Source organism: Elgaria multicarinata, chromosome 3 (genome assembly GCF_023053635.1).
Source record: "Elgaria multicarinata webbii isolate HBS135686 ecotype San Diego chromosome 3, rElgMul1.1.pri, whole genome shotgun sequence".
Lineage (NCBI taxonomy): Eukaryota > Metazoa > Chordata > Lepidosauria > Squamata > Anguidae > Elgaria > Elgaria multicarinata.
The window spans coordinates 71,795,237-71,813,426 of NC_086173.1; the positions used below are offsets into that span (position 1 = coordinate 71,795,237).

The 18,190-nt window shown below is 42.2% G+C and overlaps 1 protein-coding gene across 1 annotated transcript in view; it reads left to right on the top strand.

Annotated features, from left to right (window-relative positions):
- Window positions 1-235: 235 nt before the first annotated feature.
- Window positions 236-18,190, top strand: part of SPINK5 (serine peptidase inhibitor Kazal type 5) — a 41,529-nt gene continuing 23,574 nt past the window's right edge. Inside the window, exons 1-5 of the mRNA XM_063121541.1 lie at window positions 236-247; window positions 658-773; window positions 2,680-2,716; window positions 6,193-6,308; window positions 6,934-6,985. Coding sequence (XP_062977611.1) covers window positions 236-247; window positions 658-773; window positions 2,680-2,716; window positions 6,193-6,308; window positions 6,934-6,985 — 333 coding nt within the window. The remainder of the gene's footprint in view (window positions 248-657; window positions 774-2,679; window positions 2,717-6,192; window positions 6,309-6,933; window positions 6,986-18,190) is intronic.

Sequence of the window (18,190 nt, forward strand, 5' to 3'; positions counted from 1 at the left end):
CCGTGAGTAGCCGGGACAAACCACGACACCCGCCCACACGTTCCACAGTTTTGGGATCAGCCTGAGGCTGCAGAAAAAGTGGGCTCAAAGGGTAGGCTGAGATCCCTGGGAAAGGGAGGGATAATCCCTCCCTGCTCCTGGAATCCCCTGTGCATCATGTGGATGCACAGGGACGATCCCAGTAATTGCCCTGGGATATCGCCCCGTCTAGCTATGGCCTTAATCTATAAGTGGTATGGTAATTCAGGTACAGCTATCTTAACATGGAACCCATTTTTATTTAAACACTGAAACATGCCAAGGTTCATTGTTCTGTCATGCAAAAGTGTACTGTTTGTTAGGAACATCTATCAAACAATTCTTTTGCAAAAGAAACCGTTTTCTCCTTTGTGCATATACTGCCACTTTCTTATTTGTCTTACAACTGCAGAAAAAAAGGACAAAATATGCTGATCACCCTCCTTGGGTGGATGTTACCGTCATACTTTCCCACCTATTTTTTCTTCATTAACAAATTCATGGAACTCACTGGTATACATTTGAATTATATGTGACAACACTGCATGCTTGCCCAAGTAATCCGTGATTAAACACAATACTCATTCTTTTTTCAGTTCTTTATCCTTTCAGCTTTGAACACTCTCATTATGATTGCAGGATGAATGCAGCAGATGGCCCAAACCGATACAAGGTTGCACAAGGGAGCTCAATCCAGTCTGTGGTACCAATGGTGTGACGTATGACAATAAATGCCTTCTGTGTTTAGAAAGGCAGTGAGTAAACTGTTCATAGGATTTGCTCACAACAGTGCGATCAGCTGGAATAGTATTTATGGAAATCTGCACTTAAAAGGCATTGTGAGCCAAACTGGATCAAAATATGTATACCTGGATTCCAGAGAGATTCCACACAAAGTAATCTGGCAAAGGCAGGGGTTTTTCTATCCAGAAGCAGCACCTCATGTCTAATGGTATACTGCTTTGGAGGGCCTCCAAGCCACAGGGCAGCATAGGGGATGTCCACCAGAAGGGGCCACTGAAAAGACCCCATGCATGCTCATAATTCCGTATGTGTTTAGTGTGGGATCCAATCTCTCCACATCACGTTATCCTTCCATTTTCCAAAGTTGATAGCCTGATAATATGTTCTGCTGTACAAGGACAACAGAAAGTAGCACTGAGTAGACCATTGCTGTCTGTTATTGCCAGGGAGACAACTCTTATCTCTGGCCCAGAAGTAGAAACCAGCCATTCCTAAAATAGCAGCAGGTATCCTTAGTATTACCATGCCATCACTGCTGGAAAGCACACATCATTCAAAGAGCAGAAGGGGTTACATCCATATGCACTCACTAGAACCACAGAAGCCTAACATCAACACATGATGGTCCTGCAAAATTCTATAGCAAATGGCCTTTCAAAAGTCAGAAATGTGATTGTCCCACTGATCTCTCACAGGATGCTACTTAAGCCATTTCAACACAAGTCACTGCACATTAAAGTGTGTGTGTGTGTGTATCAAATTCATGATCATTGCCTCATTTGGGAAGTCACTTTGTTTTGTTTCTTCACTGGCATCCTCACTTTATAGCGTCACTTTTAAAAGTTAGAACATTTTAAATAGATCTTTGCTTTTTGCCACATGGAGGGTTTTTTTTGGGGGGGGGTTGTTATTATTGTAATAAGTGTTGCATGAATTTGAAGGGCATGCAGAGGTTCCCTTTGGTAAGATCTCTGCAAAGGTTTAAGTCAGTTATGTGCAGGGGTTGCTGACAACAGCAAAAATAGACTTTAAGATTCCTTTATTAATTGTATTATTTATACCCAACTGGTATAGAGATTATGCAGAACGGATGCTAGGAAAGAGGAAGGCACAGCACAACTACTTTGAAAAAATATCCTTTTCTTTCCTTTCCTAACATGGGACAACCAGACTTGATCCAAAATGTATACCTGGATTACAGACAGACTTATTCATACACACTAAGAAGTTCTGCAAATGCAGGGGTGTCCCTTGATTTTCCTAATGGCAGAGTCTCTTCCTTCGCAGGGAATACTGCACTGGGGGGTAGGCTGAGCTTGGACAGGCTTTGGGTGCCACAGGATGCCACTTCAGGCCTTTTAAGCTACTGAATGCTCCGAAGCAGTCAATGCTAAGATGTCAGAAGATGTCTATCGATATTATGACATTGCAAAATGTGTTAAACTTTAGGTCATCACAATTTTGCATCTTTTCCCTCTTACAAGAAACACAGGGGAAGACATCCACTTAAAGCATGAAGGCAAATGTAAGGGAAAGGTATCCATCAGTATTTCGTTCTGCATTTTATGTCGCTCTCTAGTCAACATTTCCACTGAGATGATGTGCGTACATAGCATACAGGACAGGCGCAGTCTGTATTTGAAAGCAATGAATAGGAGCGGTGCAGCACCATCAGGGTGGCATAGCTTCAGCAGGGTGTGATGACTAGGGATTGGATTCACATTTTAATGTGAGATTACCCAGTTTGCAGCCCTTGGACCAGGATGCAAACTGCAATAAAAAAAATCTGTACATTTCCGAGTGGCCAATACATTTCACGCACACGCACACACACTACTTTATGCAATGTATGTGCACATTTCAAAAATGTGGAAGGAGAAATTTTAGTCAATAGTTGATTTTTGGTGATTTTCACAGAATGGTATTGGAAAATGGCATTGGCATTGTGTTAGAGGTATCTTATGCAAGTTCAGCATAATTTAAGTCTGCGCTAGTGCTGAATACAACCCTTCTGTGATTCACTGACACTTCTTGGTCCCACAGCAATGAGCTCAACACTCTGAGCTCCTCCCTTTTACTTCACTGCTGCCACTATATAACTTTGCACCTTACCTCAGGTACTTTAAGAATCCAATCCAGTTTGGGAAACAAAATAACTTTTATTTTGCAATCAGTAAGTTCATGCAGTTCATCAATCTTGTGGTTTCATTTGTTTCAATACTTGGTTGTTACAATACAATATATCATTTATCCTTGCCTTCTCTACCCACTAGTCAAATCTATCTCCTCCTATTCCCTTTTTTCTCCAAAACAATAAAACACAGACCCTACATTGAGCCACCAACCTCCCTTCAGCAGACAAACCCCGACTCTCTCTCACTCTGTCAACTCTCAACTACTCACTCTAACTGCTAACTGCTTTTAGCTGTCATTCCCCTTCACATGCTTGAATCCAACAGCCAATCAGCATTCACTCCAACATTACATTCACTCACTCCCCCTCCCAACAGAATTAACCACTTACCATCCTTACCATATGAAGTCCAAACTGCATTTACATCATAAACATAAAACAGTGAACCACCACAGGCTCCAATTATGGTGGGGCTGTGCTGGGTTTTAGTCAGAACCAGCCAGAACACTAAAGGAGCTATCTAAGCTGCTGAACTGTATTCCCCCATCAGAGGTTCAGCACCTTGGATAGCTCCTTTAGAGTTCTATCTGGTTCTGACTGAGGCCACAGCTAGACCTAAGGTTTATCCTGGGATCATCCAGGGTTCGCCCCTGCCTGAGCACTGGATCCCCTGTGTGTCACCTAGATGAACAGGTTTGACCCCTGGACAATCCAGGGATAAACTTGAGGTCTAGCTATGGCCTAAATCTCAGAATGGATTCACAATCCTTCTGAAATCAGCGCCACCAGTTTCCACATGCTATTGTACTTATTTGATACCATAGAAGTACTTGGGCAGATTTTAGACTAAAATCTGGTTCAATGGAGCAGGGGTATTTTCTAGGGATGTGCTCCGCTCCGATTAGGAGCGTAGAAGCAGTAGCGGATTGGCCTGCTCCGCCTTACCCAGAGGCGGAGTAGGAGCGGACCGCGGACCCCCTAGAAGCAAGGCGAAGAGAAGCGCCCATTTTTCGGAGCTCCGAGTTCAGGCGGAGCGCTCCGGTCGCCATCTTGAAAACATTTCGCCATAGGATTGCATTGCGGCAAATAATCGCGCATAACTACGTTGTTTTTGAAGCTATCGTTCTGGAAATTCTTGTGCACAGAGAGTCGTGGATGGGGGTCATTTTGAGACCACTCTCACCTCTCTGCGTTGTCTGGGTCGCGGGCTATATTTTTTTGAAAATCGGGTCAACCGCGCGGCTCAAACTGCGTTTTCGGCTTTTCGCCCATAGGATTGCATTGAGGGAAAGAATCGGGGATAACTGGGGGGGGGGGTTTAAGCTATCGTTCTGGAAATTCTTGTGCACAGAGAGCCGTGGATGGGGGTCATTTTGAGACCACTCTCAACTTTCTGCATCGTACGGGTCGCGGGCTATATTTTTGTGAAAATCGGGTCAACCGCGCGGCTCAAACTGCGTTTTCGGCTTTTCGCCCATAGGATTGCATTGAGGGAAAGAATCGGGGATAACTGGGGGGGTTTTTAAGCTATCGTTCTGAAAATTCTTGTGCACAGAGAGTCGTGGATGGGGGTCATTTTGAGACCACTCTCAACTTTCTGCATCGTACGGGTCGCGGGCTAGACGTTTTTAAAAAATCGGCGGGAAAAATACCTTTTTCAAAGGGCTGAGGGGCAGAGTCAGCTCCCGGTCATGATGATCCCAAAGTTGGAGGAGGGCATAGGCAAAACAGGTAACTTGGGATTCTGGGAAACTTCTCTTTCTTCATCTGAACGGGCTTTTCCCCGTGTTTTTTAACACAGTAGCCCCACCAAATGCACAAACACAACCTGAAATCATATACTAAGCCAAGAATAAGAGATAGAAACACAGCACTGCTCCCCACCCTAACCTTGGGGAACAACTGAATCGATGTGGTGCAAGGGGATGAGCTCCCCTAGGGCATCTCATCGTGGACGTGCCCCCACTCTCTCCTGCACTGGAAGGCCATTAGAGCCTTCCAAAGAGAGTAAAACGGTGGAGCAATGCCTATCATGAGTTGAAGTGAATGGTCACTTTTCAGTGGTGGAGCAATGCCTGTTCTGAGTCGAAGTGAGCGTTTTACTTCTTCTCAGAGCTGTGGCTGTCAGTGTCTTGAACTGGCAGCTACTTCCCCCTCCCCCGGGCACGTCCCCCTATTGCTGGTAAAAGACAGATATAGCCTTTTAAAAAAAGTTCTTCTTGTTGTTTATTGAGCAACACTGCTGCTTTTAATTCCACCCCTCCTTTGTTTATTGATTGATTTATTCCATTTTATATGCATTACTGGCTTATCCTTGGCTCACTTCCTTATGCCCCCAGAAATGCCAGCTGCATGCCTGCCTGCCTTCCCTCCCTCCTCCCCTGCCCACCTCGCAGGGATGGTGTGTGTGGGGTGCCCGATTTTCAAAAATTCGCCAAAAATCAGGGGATGATGGGATTGCTTTGAAACTTGGCATGCATGTGTATATCCCCATGAGGTGTCATGGTGCCAAACATGAGGTTTCTAACTTGAACAGAAAAAAAGTTGTATAATTTTTTAGCTTTCAATGCAAGCCTATGGGGGGGGGAAACGGAGCTCCGGATCCGGATCCGGAGCTCCGGGCGGAGCGGAGCGGAAGTGGGCAGAGCGGGGGCGGGGCGGAGCGGCCCGATCCGGAAAATGGCGGATCTGCAAGTGAAGCGGAGCGGGGGGTCTGTGCACACCCCTAGTATTTTCCTCCTCTGGTGTTTCATTATTGCCTTTATGTCGGAATTAATATTGTTTTATTTCATTTTTCATATTTCTGTTGCATTGGAAGTGTTTATAGGCAGTAGAGATCACAAAGGATTGTTGAATTTTCTTATGGCCAAACTAATCATAATATCAAAAGCATATTGAAAAACTGTACATATTAAATGCATTTTAATGTAATGTAAGGTATGTCGAAAACCTGTCCCCCTGCCCAAGGAGAAAATTCTCTGAAATTCTCACCTCTCCCAGCCTCTTCCGCTGGAATTTTCATTTCTCCCCATCCCCCATGAAATGCTGAAAATGGAACGGGTTAACCCTTACCTCTCCTGCTGCAATCCTCCCCCTTCCTCGGGACTTCAATTTGCCTTGGGAGAGAAACTCTCATTGTTGGCAAATGCTCAGAACTAACAGTATGTGTTTGAAAACTTATGTCGAAGTGCCCCATTTGCCAAAGTATTGTATATAAGCACGGAAAGAATAAAACGCAACACTTCATCATTCAATTGTTTCGTCTTTTGACTTGAACTCTTTGATTATGATTGCAGGATGAATGCAGCCAGTTGCCCAGGCAGCTGAGCGGCTGCACAACAGTCTTCGCCCCAGTCTGTGGCAGCAATGGTGTGACGTACAACAATGAATGCCTGCTTTGTTCAGCAAGGCAGTAAGTAAACTGTTCGTACGAATGTTGCCAGCGATAAGGTCTGCTGGAAGAATGTTTGTGGAAATCTGCACTTAAAAGGTATTGTCAGCCAAACTACAACAACAAATTTTATTTTGTGTAGCAAAACCCATTACAAAAAACAGGACACATAAAAACAATAGTAAAATACACATCAGTTTAAAATAGTATTAAAACCCAACAGTAATGGCTTACTCATCAGTATAGATCAGCTTATCTCAAATTTCTCTCCTTAAAATGGGCCACCTTTTCAGAAACCTGGTGCAGTCTATCCCCCAGTAAGAAGTGGGGGTAAGACTGCACCAGGGGATACAAAAGTGGGGGATACAAAACATGTATTCCTGGATTCCAGACAGGCTTATTCATATGCACTAAGAAGTTCTGCAAATGCAGGGGTGTGCCCTGGTTTTCCTAATGGCAGAGCCTCTTCCTTCGCATGGAATACTGCACTGGACAGGCTTTGGGTGCCACTTCAGGCCTTTTAAGCTACTGAACGCTCCAAAGCAGTTGATGCTAAGATGTCACAAGGTGTCTCTCTATATTGTGACATTGTAAAATGTGTTGAACTCTAGGTCATCACAATTTTGCATTCTTTTCCTCTTTCAAGGGACACAGGGGAAGATGTTCAAATAAAGCATGGAGGCAAATGCAAGGAAAAGGTATCCGTCAGTATTTCATTCTGCAATTTATGTCGCTCTCTATTCAACATGTCCACTGATATGATAATAGAAATAGGAGAGTTGGAAGGGGCCTATAAGGCCATCTTGTCCAACCGCCTGATCTACGTATACAAAACACGGGGCTGGGGAGGTTTGCTTGCTTGCTTTGTTTTCTCTGTTATTAGTTTTCCTATCAATATTTCATTCTTCATTCATGTGCATTTCTCCATATTTTATTAATTTATTTCCTTCTTTATAACATTTCTATACTTGCCCAGTAGCCCAAGTCCTCTGGGTGGTTCTTTCTCAGACTTATGATAGAGTTGAAGCACATACCATGAGCACAATACAGATGCAGTTGTTAGTTGAAATCAATGAAGAAGAGAAGCATTGTGCTCCATCCATCACATCCATGGAGACAGCAGAGGGATTTATATGATCCCTCTCATGCTTTTTGTGAATACATGAGGGGTTGTGGGGCAGCTCCCCTTTCCTAGCAGTAAAAAATTCAATGAGTTGGATCCAGTCTTTGATCTGTATGAGGAGACCCATTGAAACTCATAGGTTTAAGTTAGTGATATCTAACTGAAGTCGTATTGATTTCAGTGGGTCTTCTCTATGTATTGCTAAGTTTGGATCCCACCCAATAATAACAAATTAAATTAAATAACTAACAGTTTGCTGCCTTTTCAGGACACCAAAAGATATCATGAAAAGATTGCCTCACTCTTTTTAAGTAGGACTGACCCTGCTTATCATGGTATCCCTGCTTTTCATTCCAATATTTAGTACTCTTCTTCTTTCATGTGTAACACTACTGATTGTCCAAACCAAGGTTTGGAAGACTGGAAGCAAACCTTGTGTTTCTGTGCTCCTCTCTATCCCTCTTCCCCTCCCCTCCTCTCCCCTCCCCCCTCACACACACAATCAGAGACAACAAATACCCAAACTGGTAAACTATAGTTTACACTGCACCCCCCCCCCCACAACCATGAAGAGCAACCAACCAAGAAGATTGAAGTTAGTTTGAAGTTCTAGGATTGAATCCAGAATCTTCATTCTGTTAGTGGAAAGATACCACTTGTGGAATTGGAATTCTGCATCCTCTCATTCCTCCTGCACCCCCTGTATACTTCATATTTCCTCCAGAGCGGCCTTCAATCCTCTGGAGGAGATTTGGAGGGTGTGGGAGGTCAGCAGAAGGGATGAGAGGATGTGGAAGTCCCATTCCACAAATGGTATTCTTGTGCTGGTGGAATGCAGAGTCTGGATCCAAGCTCTTGTTTGGATGGAAATTTCAAACCCTCAATGCTAAGATTGTACTTCAGATATAACAGCAAACTATGGTTTGCTGCAAACCAGGAAGTAAACGTCTGAGCATGTGAAGATGGAGGAAGCGCATAAGAGAGAGTTCTCCAAACTACAGGATGGGTGATCAGGTATGTTATGTATGCACCCACCTCATTGATATAATAAGAACTTTTTTTTTCATTTACCCAGGACAAGAGAAGGAAGAGTTAATGCAAAGCGGGAAGCTCTATTCTTAAACTGAAAAAATACCTCTATGAAAAGCTACAATCTGTATCATCAACTATTGTGAATGGTTTCTTGGTTTGCTGATAGAATAAAGTGAATTGGATTAAGTTTTCTGCCTTTTCTTTTTCTTTCAATGGATCTTGCATTGAAAATAATATTATTCGATTGGATTTTCATTTGTATGACACTTTCCTAAAGAAAACTACTGAGTGGTTCACCATATACCAAGACAAACAAAAATCAGAATAACATATCATAAAGCATTTCAGTTCCAACGTATTTCAGTTCTAAGCAAAAGAACAGTATCAGTCTAATGATGTAAATCCTACCCTATATCAAAGCAGCACTAGAATATCCGCAATACATAAAATACAAATGCAACCAAGTAAGCAATAATCACCAACAATTCGTAAAGCAAGCCTAGAGCCCTACACAAATGCTAGCCATCCATACAGGAAAAACAAAACAAATCCAGCCTCCTACCTCCAACAGAAACACAGGGGAGGAGTGAAAGTTCCCCTAGAACTATCTACCATTTCATGGATAGATGCTACACAACTATCTGATGCTCTCATTGTGAGACCAAAAGGAGACCCAACTTCAGAGGGGAAGTATCCTCTCACCAAGTAATCCATTCTGATTTGAGTGTAAGTATCAAATGACATTAAAGGGCTAGTCCTCATCCAAACACAACCCACCAACACTGATCTCCTATCCATGGCTGAAATATCTCTTCAGAGCCTCAGCGGAAAGGTTTTATTACATGGTGGTTGGTTCTTGCAGCTTCTTTGACAACTCCTGTATGGCAGTGGCTAACAGAGACACTGGAGGAGATGCAAATACAAAACATCCCCCAATGCTCCCTCTCCCATGTAGCTCTTCCCATGTACAGATGCTGCCCAATGGTGAAAAAGCTGTCTATTCTCTGTGCACAGAAGCAGACCCTTTTTATAAGTTCCAATAAAGGTGTAGGTATGTGTGTGTAAAGAGCAGGCAAGCCCAACTCAAAGCCCTGAAGATGATGAAACTCTCCTTTTATCTACCTACCTCAATGGTCTAGCAGTGATGAGCCAAATTAAACAGCAGCTGCCTGATGGCATTACAATGCCTGAGAAAATCTAAAGGTGCTTAACGCACATTGCCCCAGTCAAAACGCATCTCGACCAAAGCACACACAAAAGGGGGGAGGGTAGGAGATGTTTGCTAAACAATTTTTGAATGTGATACTTCTAAAAGAAATAACTCATTCAGATCTGCTCTGGTTCTTTTAGATATAGAGCTCCATAACACCAACTTTTTTTTCCTGATATGCACCCATGATTTTGACCTCCATTTCATTAATGCAGCAAGCGCTGGTCACTTTCACCTGCGTGCATTGTTGCACTATTTCATCTTATTTGCTCTCCCACTCGACCCCTCCCCTTCTCCTTCCCCCTCCATTTCATTGGTTCTTGTCATTGATGGACAGCTACCTTTCCTCCCTCTCTGGCTTTTTGTCTAGGAGGGGTGTGCAGAGCAGGTCTACTCCACCCCAAACCATTCCATTTTCAGATAACCGCTATATTATAGCCTATAGGAATTAACCAAAACACTTACAGGTCTGTCATTTTTAAAGATAAGGAGATGAAACTTTGCAATGTGGTAGCACTTAAGTGGGGCTTTAGGCATGCCAAGTTTGAAGCAGATCAGTCCATCCCTTAATTTTTAAGGATTTTTTAAAAAATTTCTCCCCTTAAACCATCCCCCACAAACACATACATGCATCTCTCTGATTCTGCATTAATTCACCCCTGTGCATTTATGGAGGGAGATTTTATCCTTTACTTTGCGGATGCACAGATGAACTCTGTTTTTCAGTTAATAAAAATAGAGATCAGCTGTGCATCTGCAAAGTAAAGGATAAAAGCTCCCTCCATAAATGTGCAGGGGTGAATGAACGCAGAATCAGAGACATGTGTGTGTTTATGGGGGGAATGGTTTGAGGGGAGAATTTTTTAAAAAAATCTCCTAAAAAATCAAGCGAGGAGCTGATCTGTTTCAAACTTCGCATGCCTAAAGCCCTGCTTAGTTCTCATAGGCTATAATAGAGCGGTTATCCAAAACCGGAATGATTCAGGGTGGATCAGACCCGCTCTGCACACCCCTACTCAACAACAAAGCCAGAGTGAGGGGGGAAGGCGACCACATCCATCATAATGTCCATCAACAATAAGAACCAATGAAATGGAGGGGGAAGGAGAAGGAGAAGGGGTGGGATGGAGTGGGAAAGCAAATGAGATGAAATAACACAACAATGTATGCATGTGAAAGTGACCAGCGCTTGCTGCTATAATGAAATTGAAGTCAAAATCAGGGGTGCATATCAGGAAAAACAAGTTGGTGTGATGGTGCTCATTCTCATTCTATTTCATATAATCTGATCTGTATAGGGAGGGCTCCTGTATCTTTAACACTTGTATAGAAAAGGGAATTTCTGCAGATGTCATTTGTATGCAGGCAAAAGGAGGACAGGGCATTTGTATGTATGCTGCACCTGGTGAAATTCCCTCTTCATCACAACAGTTAAAGCTGCAGTTGCTCTGCCTAGTGTGACCAGATGCAAATTCCTACTTGGGCCCTGAGTAACCAACTAAGCTTGTATATTACTACAATTTCTGGGTGAGAAGAAGCGATGGTTACGTATCTAGTTCAGGCTCCACCTCCAGTCTTGGTGCAGATGTGTCCTAAATTGCTGTGTTCCTGCCCCATCCTTGAAAGCATGCCAGAAATTATGCCTCTCCTGCAGGCATTAGGGAAACAGGTGTGTAGAAAAAGAAGATTATTTAAAAATGTTACATTATGGTTGTTGACAAAATACTAGGGGTTTGGGGAGGGTGTGTGTGTTTTAATCTCATTGTTGAATTATTGTTTTTGAGAAGTAGCAGCACTCCTGTTGCCTTACGTCTGCCCCAGGTAAAATAACGTAAGAATGTCCATTGTTAGAGATAATTGTAATGAACCATGACTTGATTTAGGTCAAGACTATGATTGCTTCTATAGATATGGAGTACTATAAGTACTTCCATGATTGCTGTCAGTAAGCTCTTGGGCAGACCAACCCACAGCCTGGATCTCAAGAGAACAGCCTTCATGAACCATGAAGATAACAGCGATATTTGAGATCCTTTCTCTAGCAAACTATTACTTCTTTTTAGGTAAGCATTGTGGTATGATCCTCAAATCTCCATAAGTGATGACCTCTTTATACATTACTTTTTCTCTATCCAAGTAAAAGAAAATCACAATATAGAATAACATGGGTTGGATCCAGAGTCTGCATTATGCAAGAGAAAGGGACTTTCCATGAGAAGAAGGGCTCTGCTTGAAGATGGTCCCCCTCCCCAGTTTGGGGGGATCCACCTTTGCCCCACACTGGGGGTCATCCCATTCAGCAGGGACTTCTGACTCTCTGTGTAGCATTTTAAATGGGCTGGAAGGACTGCTATAGGAGGAAGAGTGGGGGAAGTTCCCCACACTTCTACCAGTAGGGTGACCATATGAAAAGGAGGACAGGGCATTTGTATGTATGCTGCACCTGGTGAAATTCCCTCATCATCACAATAGTTAAAGTGGCTCTAGCTATAGAGTGACCAGATACAAAAGATGGCAGGGCTCCTGCAGCTTTGACTGTTGTGATGAAGAGGGAATTTCACCAGGTGCTGCATGCATACAAATGACACCTGCTGAAAATCCCTTTTCTACGCAACTGTTAAACAGGGTGACCATATGAAAAGGACAGGCCTCCTGTATCTTTAACAGTTGCATAGAAAAGGAAATTTCAGCAGGTGTCATTTGTATATATGGAGAACCTGGTGAAATTCCTTCTTCATCACAACAGTTAAAGTGCAGGAGCTATACTACAGTGACCAGATTTAAAAGAGGGCAGGGCACCTGCAGCTTTAACTGTTGTGATGAAGAGGGAATTTCACCAGGTTCTCCATATATATAAATGACACCTGCAGAAATTCCCTTTACAATACAACTATTAAAGATACAGGAGCCCTGTCCTCCTTTTCATATGGTCACCAGCATAGTTGATCCAGTTTAAATCTGGATCCAACCTTATGTGTTTTGCAATGGTTAAAAACTATGTGTTTTTGCTACTTTGGGGCATATTTTTTAATGCAGGTGAGACACTATTGTCTGCCTGATGCATGGATCGGTGATTAGGCAAATAGGGGTGGCAGGGAAATTTGCGTACTGCTCTTCAGTCATTGGGTTGGATCCAGATTTAGTCATTCTTGCAATAGAAATAATGTGACAAATTAATAATGAATAACTTGGCTACTTAAGTGCCCATTGATTTCAGTAGACCTACCCTAAGACTATGTCTGGATCCAAGCCACAAACACCATGTAGGGAACATAACTGGACTCAAGACACAATTCACTTGGTTATTACAAAACACTATGATTGTTAATGTGAGAAATCCATTGTATGCATGGCTTTGCTCTCAAAACCAGAAGCCACTGTGGGACCTCACTGGAGAAAATCCAGTGCTTTAGATTTATTGCATTTATTTATTTATTGCATTTATATACCACCCCATAACCGAAGCTCTCTGGGTGGTTTACAAAGATTGAGATTAATTTTTCCAAGAACTAGTAGAGTCCGAATCCAATACTGTAGAAAAATTACTGAAGATTGGGTTATTGAAATTAGTATTATTTTACAAATTTCTAGTAGTGTGGTGTTAGTAGGACCACAGCACTATCAAAGTTCATGTCATTTTATGAAGTGACGTCACAAAACAAAATGAAAGCAGGTCCCTCTCACAAGGAGCTTGCAAGCTAAATTATCACTTCCAGGTTACCAGCGTTACATTTTATTTACCACCAACACCCATTTTAAATGCTTTGAAATGTTAACATTTTGTTTTTACCTTATTTTTATACCACTTTTTCTGCCAAAGTAGCCAAAACAGTTTATATTTCCTATCCATGGCTTCCAATCTAAGAAATACGACAGCAGGAGGGGGAAAAAGGAATAGGGAAGGAAGAGGAAAATCAGCACATTCAGATACCAACTATTTCACAGTGTTCTTAGTGAAGTTGCATAATGATAAGGAGGAACAGTTGCTTCAGGGGAAACATTCTGGACGGAGAGAGACGAATGCAGTTGATCCCAGCTGAGCTACTGGAGGGGGTCTCATGGTCTCACCTCTCCCCTTGCTGCAGCTGGAAAGAATGTCTGCTGATGGAGACAGTTGTGGGAGGGCAGGAACCAAATGGCAGCTGGTCTCAGCTAGGCCAACAGAGGGGACCTCACTGTGTCACCTCTCATTCAATTGCAGCCAGGTAGAAGGAGTCTGTTTTTGAAATACAGTATATTATTATTATTATTATTATTATTATTATTATTATTATTATTATTATTTTGCAATAGACCACATGGACCAGGTGTATTCAGCATTTTTTAACGAAAAAATAGGAATAATTAGTGGCCAGAAAAGATTGATGCCCATGATCTAACTTTCTATAAGGTCATTTTCAATTCCTGGTAATTAGCGTTTGGAAGTATTGCCCTCTCAGCATTGAAAACTCTAGCATGTAATAACAATTGCAAGATAAGACTGCCTGAACAATGTATTGGAAGTTCTTAATGCTTTCTCAAATTATTTTTCAGGTGCTCAAGCTTCAAGAAAGGTCAGTTAATACAACATATTCTGCACGTTTTGTTGTTGTTTAAGAACTAAATTGTGCTCACTTTCTGCAGAGCAAAAATAAAAATGAATGTGTCACACAAATGAATAATGAAAGCAGATTAAAAGTATACAACATGACAGATATTATTTAAAAGTTGTAGCTAGCTAGCAGCTATGACTTTTTTCATTTTTACTCTAGAGTGGGTGCAGAGCCTCTGATCTGGACTGGGTAGCCTGGGAGTAGGGGTTTTTAGTCCTTTCACCTCCCCCCCCCCCAATCTCCCTGATCTGTGTGTGATCTGGGTCGGGGTGTGTGTGTTACACCTGCAATTTCAGTTTGCAAAACAGTGATCCTTAAAGCAAATCTATTGTCTGTTTTGAACCTACTGAGGGGCTCTGCTTTGAACTACACATGCCGCTTGAATAAACAGCAGTTCCTCTTTTGTACATTCTGCATGGTATATTTTGCCACAAGGCTTTTAATCTACTGCATCTACTTTTAGTTTTGTTGCAGAATTCAGCTCTATACAAAAAGCTCTTCCTTTCCTGCTTTTCTGCTACACAATCTCTAGGCGGCACTGTGGTGTAGCAGATTAATGCAAACACACAAGAGGAACTCACACTTCCTTTCGCAATTAGAAATAACACACCATTTCCCCTGGTCTAAAAAAAAAAACCTCGCAGAAAGTGCTATTTACAAACAGAAGTGAAACTAGAGGATCAGAATGTCATCTGAAGAACCCATAAACAGCCATGAGTAGGGAATGACAAGTCTCCAACAAATGTCTCATGTAGAAAAACTCAATGTGGATTAGCACCGGATGAAAGTTAAAGATCATGCAAATTTTTCTAAGCAAGTGAATACCAAGTCTGAGTTTAAAAATGCTTAAAATTATTTAGAATTTAGCAGGGGAACAAAATCTAGGATTGAAGAGATTGTAGAAAGATAATATCTCAAGGCGCAATACAGCTAGGTGACTATAAATAAAGACTTTAACAGCACTATATTTTAACTGGACTAATTTCCAGGTAAGTCAGTGTTTCCTGGGAATAAGTCTCATTTAACTCAATGGTGCTTACTTCTGAGTAGGCCTTTGTAGGAGTGCACTGTAAGGCTCCAACCCTTTTCACACTGAAAAACCAAATTAAGAAAAGCAGCTTTTAATTTGTTATTTTAACTCATTCATTTCTTACTCCTTTGTGTCACCTATAAAATCCAGAAGTGATATTATTAGAAAAAAATGAATATAAAGTAAATTATGTATTGTTTCAGCCTTGTAAATTAGCCTATGAAGGTTACTAGCTTGTAAAATTATTTGCTAAAAAATCTAGTAAACCCTGTTTCCATTCTAATTATTGAGGAAGGTAAGTCCCTTCCTTCAATGCCAGCATGGAAATGGAGTTTTCTAGTCTTTCTGCAAGCTATTAAAAAAGAAAAAAGGGTGTGTGGGGGTGGGGAGTGAAGCATTCTGCGGAAGCAGATGAGGGAGGGAGCGGTCTCTTCTCTGGTGACCTGCTTGGAGAAAGAGGCTTCTCTTTCTTTGGGACCAGCACAGAAACCAAGCAAGAGTTATGGAGGAAGGAGCGACCTGTCCTTCCTCTGCCAGGCTGCTCACTCACCTGTATGGAATTCCTGGTTGGCTATGGCCACAAGGTGAGTTGTTAAATATTTATTTTAGGTATTTATATGCCGCTTTTCAGTCAGCCCTCAAATTACATAAAATATTAAAACAATACATATCAATACAAAATACATAATAAAACAGAAAGGGTGAGTTGTGAGGGCGGGGGAGAGGCTTTTTGAAATCCAATTTCAGTTCTTAAATGAGATTGTCTTCTCCCCTCAGGTTAGGGTGGGTCAGGTTTTTCCCAGATCTGGCCAAGTCACATGTTGGCCATTTAAGCAGTTACCTGGTCCAGATTCTAGCCCTTATAGAAGCAGAGTCATTTTATTTATTTATTTATTACATTTCTATACCGCCCAATAGCCGGAGCTCTCTGGGCGGTTCACAAAAATTAAAACCACTCAAAGTATAAAACAACAGTATAAAACCATAATATAAAATACAATATAAAAGCTCAACCAGATAAAAACAGCAGCAATGCAAAATTACAAATTTAAAACACCATGTTAAAATGTATTTATAGATTGTTAAAATGTTGGGAGAATAAAAAGGTCATGAGAGAGAAAATGTAAATGCAGTTTACTACTCAATTACATGGTGAGAAACAAGACCCCAGAACCCATACCATTGTTGCTGCCAGTGAGGGAAGTCACAGAGCATAGGACTGACATGTCAAGGAAGGGAAAGGAAAGGAACCTCTCGTGCAAGCACTGAGTCATTACTGACTCTTGGAGGGACGCCAGCTTTCGCTGACGTTTTCTTGGCAGGCCTTATAGTGGGGTGGTTTGCCGTTGCCTTCCCCGGCCGTTATTCCCTTCCCCCCAGCTACCTGGGTACTCATTTTACCGACCTCAGGAGGATGGAAGGCTGAGTCGACCCGAGCCGGCTGCCTGAGAACCAGCTTCTGCTGGGATCGAACTCAGGCCGTGGGGAGAGTTTCAGCTGCAGAAACTGCTGCTTTACCGCTCTGCGCCACACGAGGCTCGACATGTCAAGGAAGCAGTGTAATATTCATAGAGATAGGAAAAGAGTAGAGTTCAATGTCTGAAAAAACTTCCTGACTGTTAGAGCAGTGTGACGGTGGAATCAGTTACCTAGGGAGGTTGTGGGCTCTCCCACACTAGAGGCATTCAAGAGGCAGCTGGACAACCATCTGTCAGGGATGCTTTAGGGTGGATTCCTGCATTGAGCAGGGGGTTGGACTAGATGGCCTTGTAGGACCCTTCCAACTCTGCTATTCTATGATTCTATGATTCTATAAGATAGAACTTTCATATTGCTTCTTTCTGAAGTTTCCCTGCACCCCTCCCTGGTAGTGGAAGTGAGAGCTCCTCATAAAAATAACTAATAGAGAATTTAAAGAAAGTAGCATAGTCTAAGCAACAGACAGCAGCAAACATGAGTTAATGCTCTTTCTAACTCAGGTCTTTGTTTGTTTGTTTGTTTGATATGATTCACAGTGCAATTCAGAAGGGTGTTCCATTGGTTTCAGCTCTGTGTATCTAACATTTGCAGCCTTGTTTGTTTATAATTTTCAAACATTGCTCTGCCAATGCTAATACAGTTCATTCTCTCCATATCACAAGTTGAGGATGGGAGCTGTGCCTGAGACAGAGTAACTTACAACAGTCATGCAATGTGGTCCAGGTTAGAGCTGCCCAGTTCTGCCCAATTCCTCACTGAGCTGTTGTTTTGTGAAAAAAAATGGTGGCTCAATTTTTGGAAATTGAATGTAGCTTAAATGCCAGCTGTAAGGGGGGGGGGCATTTATGCAGCATTACAGGTATGAACATGTTCAGGCCTGTAATCTTGCATAAATGGCTGCTTTACAGCCACCGTTTGAGAAAAAGGCATTTTACGTAGAACAATGAGCTGCCATTTTTTATTTCAAAATGGTGGCTCCCTGCGGGTTGGGCAGCTGCACGTCACTCATTGGATGGTTGCGAACCATATGGTGGCTTGTCTAGGGCACTGAGGCCTGGAGTCCAGGAGATCGCGCTGAAGGGAGTCCGCCAGTCTCAATCCCCCTCTTGGACTCCTGTGACATCTCTAGGTCCTGGATTGTCTTTGGCTGATTGTTTTAAAATTGCTTTTGGATATATGTTGTCTCTATTAATATGTTTTATGTGAATGGTTTTTGTATAATTTTGAACACCAACAATATGTACTAGCAGAGCGAGTGATGCTCGCAAAGTGAACCACCTTGGTATGAGAAGAGAGGTTGTTCAAGCATGTTCCTATTTCCATGTTTTAAAAGTTGGAGGGTATGACAGACCTAAAATAGTTCATACCAACAAAATGGCCCTTTTCCTTTCTACAGCATTACGATGGGGAGATTTGGATTAGGAAAGTGTGCGGGGA